The sequence below is a fragment of the Xiphophorus maculatus genome, chromosome 10, assembly GCF_002775205.1.
Source record: "Xiphophorus maculatus strain JP 163 A chromosome 10, X_maculatus-5.0-male, whole genome shotgun sequence".
NCBI lineage: Eukaryota > Metazoa > Chordata > Actinopteri > Cyprinodontiformes > Poeciliidae > Xiphophorus > Xiphophorus maculatus.
The window spans coordinates 1,441,455-1,451,568 of record NC_036452.1 but is presented as its reverse complement, the minus strand read 5'-3'; the positions used below and the strand labels follow the sequence as shown (position 1 = coordinate 1,451,568).

The 10,114-nt window shown below is 43.4% G+C and overlaps 2 protein-coding genes across 5 annotated transcripts; both read left to right on the top strand.

Moving 5' to 3' along the window:
• The first annotated feature begins 58 nt into the window (after positions 1-58).
• On the top strand, positions 59-5,920 carry cby1 (chibby family member 1, beta catenin antagonist). Of its 3 annotated transcripts, none has more exons than XM_023340658.1 (5): positions 59-123; positions 341-436; positions 4,797-4,902; positions 4,981-5,093; positions 5,290-5,637. In XM_023340658.1, the coding sequence occupies exons 1-5, from the start codon at positions 118-120 to the stop codon at positions 5,368-5,370; spliced, it is 402 nt and encodes a 133-aa protein (XP_023196426.1). In that variant the 5' UTR covers positions 59-117; the 3' UTR covers positions 5,371-5,637. The 3 variants fall into 3 exon arrangements, with proteins under 3 accessions (XP_023196426.1, XP_023196427.1, XP_023196425.1); XM_023340659.1 differs by having other exon boundaries at positions 72-132; positions 5,297-5,920; XM_023340657.1 differs by having other exon boundaries at positions 72-132.
• Positions 5,921-6,456: 536 nt separating this feature from the next.
• Positions 6,457-9,976, top strand: LOC102234133 (28 kDa heat- and acid-stable phosphoprotein-like). 2 transcript variants are annotated; one of them, XM_023340561.1, is made up of 6 exons: positions 6,457-6,619; positions 7,983-8,065; positions 8,147-8,218; positions 8,471-8,595; positions 8,671-8,807; positions 9,449-9,976. In XM_023340561.1, exons 1-6 carry the CDS (start codon positions 6,607-6,609, stop codon positions 9,469-9,471), a joined length of 453 nt encoding a protein of 150 aa, XP_023196329.1. In that variant the 5' UTR covers positions 6,457-6,606; the 3' UTR covers positions 9,472-9,976. The 2 variants fall into 2 exon arrangements, with proteins under 2 accessions (XP_023196329.1, XP_014329031.1); XM_014473545.2 differs by having other exon boundaries at positions 9,446-9,976.
• Positions 9,977-10,114: the final 138 nt, after the last annotated feature.

Below are 10,114 nucleotides of genomic sequence, written 5' to 3'. Positions count from 1 at the left end.
AGTTGGGTCATATTAATACTCCTACTTTAGAGTGATGGTAAGTTCCGCGCTTGCGCATTAGGATCCTTGTCTGGAGAGAAGATAATTTGATGTTAGGGCGTTAAATACATTTTCTCCATGGAGGTAAATATTGTAGGTAACATTTAAAGTTCTTTTAATCATTTTAGTGCTAAGGTTTATTGTCAGGAATTAGTGTTTCTCTCAGGACGTCTTTGTTGTTCACCTGCTGGAGTAACTTGGTGTCGTTAGCAACGACAGAAACGGGCTGTAGCAACGAGACTTCTGAGTTAAACTCACTGAACATCATCATCATCATCGTCATCGGTGTGCTGTCTCTTAGGACTTTAAAAAATCCCTGATGCCGCTGTTTGGAAATACATTCAGCCCGAAGAAGACTCCGCCTCGTAAATCTGCATCTCTGTCCAGCCTTCATACGGTAAAATCCGAAAATATTTTTACTTTTCAATCTTTTCATACTTTGTACCGTTATAACCACAAACTTCAGAGTTTTTCATAGAGAATTTGGAGTTTACGCTGATATTCCAGGAAATACGTCACCTATTAATAAGTTCAATTCAGATTCAAATTCATAAAACGTCATTTATCCCAAAGTTAAATGAAATGTTGTAACTCAACGTGTGGATGGAGATGCTGTGGGCACTTTTGTGTTTTATTTGTAAAATATTTAGAAAAGCTTCACAGTTCTGATTTTTTTGTTTGGCTTCATCACATAAAACCCAAATAAACTGCATAAGTTTGTGATTGTAACCACAGTTGGGTAGTAACTAGTTGTATTTATTATTAAATTACATTTACTTGAACAAGTTTTTTTTATGTACTATTAGGCGTAATTTTACCACGCTGTACTTTTAACTTTAGTAGTAATTGTATTATGAAATTTTTCTACTCTTACTTGAGTAACATTTCTGGATTCTCTATCCACTGAATGAAAAACACACACCTGCAGTTTTTATTAAAATTTCAGAAGTTTTTATTGAAAGAAAGTGATTTGGAAAAAAATGTTTTGCTTGATTTTGTTATTTTTGTTGTATGAATTATTGTAATTTTAGTCATTAAAATACCAAAATGTTTACTTATTTTTTATTTTTTGGCTCGTCTGATGATCCATCCATCCATCCATCCATCTTCTTCCGCTTATCCGAGGTCGGGTCGCGGGGGTAGCAGCTTCAGAAGGGAGGCCCAGACTTCCCTCTCCCCGGCCACTTCTTCTAGCTCCTCCGGGGGAATCCCGAGGCGTTCCCAGGCCAGCCGAGAGACATAGTCCCTCCAGCGTGTCCTGGGTCTTCCCCGGGGTCTCCTCCCGGTGGGACGTGCCCGGAACACCTCACCAGGGAGGCGTCCAGGAGGCATCCTGACCAGATGCCCGAGCCACCTCAACTGGCTCCTCTCGATGTGAAGGAGCAGCGGCTCTACTCTGAGTCCCTCCCGGATGACTGAGCTTCTCACCCTATCTCTAAGGGAGAGCCCAGCCACCCTACGGAGAAAACCCATTTCGGCCGCTTGTATCCGCGATCTCGTTCTTTCGGTCATGACCCAAAGCTAATGACCATAGATGAGGGTGGGAACGTAGATCGACCGGTAAATCGAGAGCTTCGCTTTTTGGCTCAGCTCTCTCTTCACCACGACGGACCGGTACAGCGCCCGCTTGACAGCAGACGCTGCGCCAATCCGCCTGTCGATCTCCCGCTCCCTTCTTCCCCCATTCGTGAACAAGATCCCGAGATACTTAAACTCCTCCACTTGGGGCAGGACACCCCCCCTGACCCGGAGAAGGCACTCTACCCTTTTCCGGCTCAAGACCATGGCCTCGGATTTAGAGGCACTGATCCCCATCCCGGCCGCTTCACACTCGGCTGCGAACCGCTCCAGCGAGAGCTGCAGATCACGATCTGATGAAGCCAAAAGGACCACATCGTCTGCGAAAAGCAGAGATGAGATCCTAAGGCCACCAAATCGGATCCCCTCAACACCTTGGCTGCACTTAGAAATTCTGTCCATGAAAGTGATGAACAGAATCGGTGACAAAGGGCAGCCCTGGCGGAGTCCAACTCTCACCGGAAACGAGCCCGACTTACTGCCGGCAATGCGGACCAGACTCTGACACCGGTCATACAGGGACCTGACAGCCCGTATCAAAGGGCCCGGTACCCCATACTCCCGGAGAACCCCCCACAGGGCTCCCCGAGGGACACGGTCGAACGCCTTCTCCAAGTCCACAAAACACATGTAGACTGGTTGGGCGAACTCCCATGCACCCTCCAGGACCCTGCCGAGGGTGTAGAGCTGGTCCAGAGTTCCACGACCAGAACCAGAACCACACTGCTCTTCCTGAATCCGAGGTTTGACTATCCGACAGACCCTCCTCCCCAGGACCCCTGAATAGACCTTGCCAGGGAGGCTTAAGAGTGTGACCCCTCTATAATTGAAGCACACCCTCCGGTCCCCCTTTTTGAACAGGGGGACCACCACCCCAGTCTGCCAATCCAGGGGAACTGCCCCCGATGTCCATGCGATATTGCAGAGTCGCGTCAACCAACACAACCCTACAACATCCAGAGCCTTAAGGAACTCCGGGTGGATCTCATCCAACCCCGGAGCCCTGCCACCGAGGAGCTTTTTAACCACCTCGGCGACCTCGTCCCCAGAGATTGGAGAGCCCAACCCAGAGTCCCCAGGCTCCGCTTCCTCAGTGGAAGGCATGTTGGTGGGATTGAGGAGGTCTTCGAAGTACTCTGCCCACCGACCCACAACGTCCCAAGTAGAGGTCAGCAGCACACCATCCCCACTATAAACAGTGTTGGTGCTGCACCGCTTCCCCCCCCTGAGACGCCGGATGGTGGACCAGAATTGCCTCGAAGCCGTGCGGAAGTCTTTCTCCATGGCCTCTCCAAACTCCTCCCACGCCCGAGTTTTTGCCTCAGCAACCACCCGAGCCGCATTCCGCTTCGCCTGCCGGTACCCATCAGCTGCTTCCGGAGTCCCACAGGCCAAAAAGGCCCGATAGGACTCCTTCTTCAGCCTGACGGCATCCCTCACCGAAGGTGTCCACCAACGGGTTCGAGGGTTGCCGCCGCGACAGGCACCGACAACCTTGCGGCCACAGCTCCGATCGGCCGCCTCGACAATGGAGGCACGGAACATGGTCCACTCAGACTCCATGTCCCCCACCTCCCCCAGGACGTGTTCGAAGTTTTGCCGGAGATGGGAGTTAAAGCTCCGTCTCACAGGGGATTCCGCCAGACGTTCCCAGCAGACCCTCACAACACGTTTGGGCCTGCCAGGTCTGACCGGCTTTCGCCCCCACCACCGGAGCCAACTCACCACCAGGTAGTGGTCAGTGGACAGCTCCGCACCTCTCTTCACCCGAGTGTCCAAGACATACGGCCGCAGATCCGATGAAACGATGACAAAGTCGATCATCGAACTGCGGCCTAGGGTGTCCTGGTGCCAAGTGCACATATGGACACCCTTATGCTTGAACATGGTGTTCGTTATGGACAATCCATGGCGAGCACAGAAGTCCAACAACAGAACACCGCTCGAGTTCAGGTCGGGCGGGCCGTTCCTCCCAACCACGCCCCTCCAGGTCTCACTGTCGTTGCCCACGTGAGCGTTGAAGTCCCCCAGCAGAACAAGGGAGTCCCCAGGAGGAGCACTCTCCAGTACCCCCTCTAAGGACTCCAAAAAGGGTGGGTAATCTGAACTGTCGTTCGGCCCGTAAGCACAAACGACAGTCAGAACCCGTCCCCCCACCCGTAGGCGGAGGGATGCTACCCTCTCGTTCACCGGGGTAAACCCCAACGTACAGGCGCCGAGATGGGGAGCAACAAGTATGCCCACTCCTGCCCGACGTCTCTCTCCCTGGGCAACTCCAGAGTGGAAGTATGTCCAGCCCCTCTCAAGGAGACTGGTTCCAGAACCAGAGCCATGCGTCGAGGTGAGACCGACTATATCTAGCCGGAACCTCTCGACCTCACGCACTAGCTCCGGCTCCTTCCCCACCAGAGAGGTGACATTCCACGTCCCAAGAGCCAGTTTCTGCAACCGAGGGTCGGACCGCCAGGGTCCCCTCCCTCTGCTGCCACCCATCCCACACTGCACCCGACCCCTTTGGCCCCTCCCACGGGTGGTGGGCCCATGGGAGGGGGGGCCCATGTTTCCTCTTCGGGCTGAGCCCGGCCGGGCTCCATGGGTAAAAGCCCGGCCACCAGACGCTCGCCATCGTGCCCCCCCTCCAGGCCTGGCTCCAGAGTGGGGCCCCGGTGACCCGCGTCCGGGCGAGGGAACGCCAAGTCCAATGTTTTTACTCATCATTGGGGTCTTCGGGCTGCGCTTTGTCTGGTCCCTCACCTAGGACCTGTCTGCCTTGGGTGACCCTACCAGGGGCATGAAGCCCCAGACAGCATAGCTCCTAGGATCATTGGGACACTCAAACCCCTCCACCACGATAAGGTGGCAGCCCATGGAGGAGTCGTCTGATGATGTAATTTCTAAATATGAATTGATTGATAATTTGATCAGTTGCTCACTACTTGAGTAGACTTTTTACCAAATACCTTTTTACTCTTCTATGATTGCTATCTTTTATTTAACTTGAGTAAAAATATGTTGAAGTATTTCTACTCTTACTTTAGTTACATTTTGGGGACTCTGCTCTCCTCTGTTTGCAGTGCTTCATAATATTGTGCCAATAATGTAATTTTGTTTATTTCATCTGGAAAGATCTCGAAACATATAAAGTTGTGCTGATAGTTATTTGTTTTGTTGTGTTTCAGTTGGATCGCTCAACAAGAGAAATAGAGCTTGGCCTGGAGTCGGGACCTCCAGCGATGAACTTAGGAGGCCAGAGCTGGAAATTTGAGGACGGACAGTGGATAACAGGTGAGGACGGCTTTTATTCAGACTTGTTCTTCTGAATGTAGCCGTTATCAGATGATTTAAATGTTTTTCTTCAACCAGAATCTGGTGGAAATGCTTCTACTAAGGAGGTGCAGCGGCTTAAGAAACGAAATCTGCAGTTGGAGGAAGAAAATAACCTTCTAAAATCAAAGATTGAAGTTCTGATGGACATGGTGACGCCTAATTTTGTCTTCTCACTATGAAATAATAATAAATATGATATGAATTTCAAACCCCTATTAGTTGTTATCCAAATTGCCTCTGTAAAACATTTTATATTCTATTTTGCACTTTACTTTCCATGTTTTCTGGTTATGTTAATAAATTCATTAAAGTATTACATTCTGTAATTTAATTTCTTCTTTCAAGCTGACAGAAACTACAGTGGAGTACCACCTGATGGAGAAAGAAATCGAAGACATGAAAACTCAACACCGAAGAAAAAAATGACAATCCGGTCTGGTTAGATCTTTGGGTTTTTTTTATTATTTTTTTAGAGTTTTTTAAAGATAAAAGGCAGTAAAATAAAACCACGAGTCAGTTTTCCTCACAATAAGACATTCAGCTTTTAACAGGATGTAAGTCGATTCAGCTGCTTCCTGTTTTTGTCCCATTTTTAAAATATAAATGAAATATATTTATTTTCATCTGTGATTATTTCCACATACAGCCTATTTTTATAAACTGCATTAAAAAATAACTAACTTTCTCTTATAATTTTCTGCGTTGGTTTTCTTTATATTAATACTAAATTTAAAAGCTGGACAAACATTTTAATACGTCATCATTATTCTGTTTTGGTGCTTTGTGGTTGTTTTTTTATTTAGCTGTGGAAACAAAAGACAAATTAAAAATGTTTGTTTTTGTTAAAAAATCACATTTTGTTGGAAAAATTAATAATAATAAAAATAACCCCTTCATTATTTATTATAAATGTCTAGAAGGCTCACTGCTACCTGTGCTGAAATATCACTGTTTCTTTTTTGTAGAATGCTGTTTGGATTTCAAAATAAAATTTATATTCAATATAAAATACAATTTAATCTGTGATCTTTTTTGTTTTGGTGCCTGTATATATGTAAATATGTACATAAATAATGTAATAATATGTAACCCAGTCGCCGTCTGCGCAGCAATGGGGTTAGTCCTTTTGCAGAAATATTTTTGTGTGAGTGGAGGATTTCTCCCGATTTGATCTGACTCCATGTCATTATCATAGGAGTAATGTTAATATTATGCAAAATGTAAGGAGTAGAAAGTACAAATATTAAAATGTGGGGAGTTAAAGTAAAAAGTTGTCAGAAAGAGAGATACTTACGTGAAGTACAGATACCTGAAAAATCAGTACAGTAAAGAAATACTTTTACATTTTTACTTTACAGCTCTGTTTAAATGACCCCACAGTATTGATTTGATCACAGCCGAATCAATATTTCTCTATATTTTGTGAATGGGCTGCTGGAGGTGGTGGCTCTTAATCTGATTGGAGGATTCTCAGCTCAGTCTGTACAGCGATTGGGTTAGTCCTCACTTTTGCGCATGCGCCGATACCATCGAGGAGGCTGACAGCGCGAGAGACAAAGTAGTTACTCCTTAGCCTTTTAAATCCCAGTCTTTACGGTCTTCTGTTTGACTCCTTGGATGGTTCGTTGACTTTTTCTTCTTTGGAGTCTTTACCAGGAAACAATGCCGCGCGGTGGTGAGTATTTTCTTCTGTTCCGACTGCTAAAAGTTTCATAAAACCCGTTCAACTCGCACATGTTTAGCTGTTAGCATGCTAGGTGACTAACAGATCACAGATATTATTTAAGAAAAAATTATAATTTCTAATATGTGCCGATGAAGCCGACATAAAAAGGTAAGGTATATGTTATATCTTACCTTTTTAAATTGTCCGTTTTATGTGTATAATTACTTTTAGCAAGAGTAGATTTAACCTTATTAGCTTACGTGAACATTTTAGGTTGTTGACCCCTAGTGGACGAACGGTAGGATTGCATGATGAATCACAGATGTAATGTGAAGTTGTCTCAACATGTATTTATTGCAAACGAGTTTAGGATCAATTATCTGTGTTTACAGCAGAAATGTTAGCAGTAATCTGCAGCCAGCAACACAGTTTATGAAACTGAGCTGATTTCAACTCAAAGATAAATAAACTTTATAATTCTGATGAACATTTGTTTTGGTTTTAATTTATCAAGCGATTAGTTTATTGCAACAGGCCTAGTTAAACTCTTCAGAGAGTATTGTGGATGATGATGGCTGTTAGCAGGAAAGATCTTCTGTAGCAGTCAGTATTACAGTGAACTTGCAGAAGACTCTGACTAAAGACACTCACTTTTGTCATTTTATGTATATTTTAAGATGTCCTTCAGTGCAGATGAAGGTGCTTACAAAAAAATTTTTTATTATTAGACTTGTCGCAATAAATGAATTAATCACTTGATAAATTAAAATGAGCTCAATAATACCCATTTGCATAATTTATTGTTTTTCTACCAAAAACTGGATGATAAAAGTCTTCAGTCTGTTCTCAACCAGCCTTTTTATCCAGGTCACTTTTGTTTACAGAAACTTAATAATTCATTTTATTTGTTGTTTCTGTTGTTTGTGTATTTTGTATATTTAAAATGTCTTCCAGTTCCAGTGTTAAATGTTCATTATAATTTAAAGTTTATTGATCTTTGAGAATGTTTTCTTACATTATTATTATTATACCATTACCGTTATATTACTGGAAAATATTCTCAAAACTAGAATATTGTCCTTTATAACTTCTGGGACGATGCATCGTCCAGAAATATTTATTTTCATGACAAGAATAATAACAATAACAATTGATATTATTAACAAGCTCAATGAACCTCTGGAATAAGCAAAACTAAAGAGTTTTATGGAAGCAGAATTTAAGTTAATATATTAATCCAGGAGTCAGAGAAGAGAAAGTAAACAAAGGTCATAATAGAAATGTTTGGATGTCAGATTTTCTACACTGAAGCTCAGCGTAGTTCATACAGCGTTACTTCACACACACCAATGACTTTCTCTAAATCCTGCAGGAAAAAAGGGCCACAAGGGCCGAGGGAAGCAGTTCAGCAACCCGGAGGAGATCGACCGACAGATGAGACTCCAGAGAGAGAAGGTGAGTGAAGGTCCTGCGGCAGAAAGAACCAGATTTCCTGTGAAGCTCGTCTGCAGCGATGAGACGTCTGTGGTTTAACAGGAGGAGAGCGGCGGAGCGGAGAAGGAGAGCTCAGAGTCAGAGGAGGAGAGCAGCAGTGAAGACGAGTCTGAGGTGAGCGCAGAGTGTCTTACTGAAAACTTAGATTCACTTCACTTTATTTTGGTAAATTACCAACTTTACACACAGAAAACAAAAACAAAATTCTGCTTTACAAACCAGAAACTTTGGACACCTCTGCTTTAAAAATTATCTCCAGTATTTCTACATATATAGTGTCGTTAAATTTTAAAGTTTTATTTTGAATAAAAAGTTTACTAGTTGTTTCACAACATTGTGCTGTAACCGTTTGTTTTCCACACCCAGTCCAGGAAGAGGAGCGGAGTGGAGGGCCTCATAGAAATCGAGAATCCAAACCGAGTCTCTCAGAAGAGCAAAAAGGTGACAGAGGTTGACGTGAGCGCGCCCAGAGAGCTGAGCCGCAGGGAGAGGTAGGCGCCGCGTTCCTGCTCCTGGAGTCGCTCTGTGGCGCCGCCGCTGAGGCTTTCCCTCCTTCTGCTCCTCAGAGAGGAGATCGAGAAGCAGAAATCAGCGGAGCGCTACAGGAAGCTGCACATGGAGGGGAAGACAGAGCAGGCCAGGGCCGACCTGGCCCGGCTGGCCATCATCAAGAAGCAGAGGGAGGAGGCCGCCAGGAAGAGAGGTGCAGTACTGTAGCCACATCTTTTACTACAAATCATCAAACATTCACTAAAGGAATCCTGTTGTTGACTATTAAGAAATAAAATGAAAATGTTGATTTTCTTTTTAAAAAATATAGTTAAATTATTTGATTCTCTTTAATATTTTTATAATATTGTATAAAAACATTTAAATGGTTCAATAAAATAAATTAATACATTTTAAAAAAATGTAAAAATTGTTTTAAATTAGAAATTGGGGATATTATTACTTCACTGATTCCAAGATTATTGTTATTTTTTTTTTGTAACTTTCTGCAGCTGAAAATAAGTGTCTTGATTTCTACTAATATTATAGGGTTTGTTTTTTTCTGCCAATTTTCTAATTGTCTGATTATTTTTGCTAAACTGATTTTTGTTTTGTCGTTTATCTACCTTTGATGTTGTGAAGCTCTTTGGTCAACTGAGTAATAAATAAATATGCTTTATAAATAAGGTTTGAAATGAAAAATCTCCAGAACGTTGCAGTTAATCGATTGCTAAAATAATCATTAAGTTTGCAGCCAAATTCAAAAACTACATAAAAGCCATGAAAGTTAAAACTATTAAAATCGATGTGATGGCTTCCTGTCAGTAAACTCTGCTTCTTGTTTTGCTGCAGCAGAAGAGGCCCAAGCTAAGCGTTAGCGCCTGCTAGGCGTTAGCGCCTCACCTGGAGCGTCACAGATTTCAGTCTCAGGGGAACGGAGGAAGTGGACCGACAGCCAGCGTCTCCTGAACGTCCCTGTCCTCCGACCGGAGGGACGGGGACTTCTGGGACAGCTTGGACAGAAAAACGGGTGAAGCAACGCCGGAGGAGGACGGATGCAACATTTGGAGAAAAACTTCAGTGTTTCACAGCCTCTTCCTTATTTCTCACCAGAGTTTTTACGTCTAAAGCTGCTAAAAGTTTCATTCCTTTGGATTCACAAATATTTCCCTGTTGATCTAACTAAAGTTTTACAGTGAGGACTTTTATGCTCTTGTTTTCCAAGTCAAGCCGCTGATGCAGAGACAACAGGAAACTGTTAAAACAACAGTCTGCAGTTTGTTATATTGCAGGTTTAATTGTCATGAAATAGGTTTCTATATCATAAACAGTTACTATGAAATGTTGCTTTAAGTTTTTTTGAATTAAACAAGATTATTCTGGTTTTGTTTCATGAGGATTTCCTTCATTTTAAAACAGATCTAAATAAACTCTTTGGTCTTCCTTTCAAAAGAATCTGAAAAATATGACATGTTAGGTTTATTTAGATATTTTTCACATAAAATGTCCTTCAATGTTCAC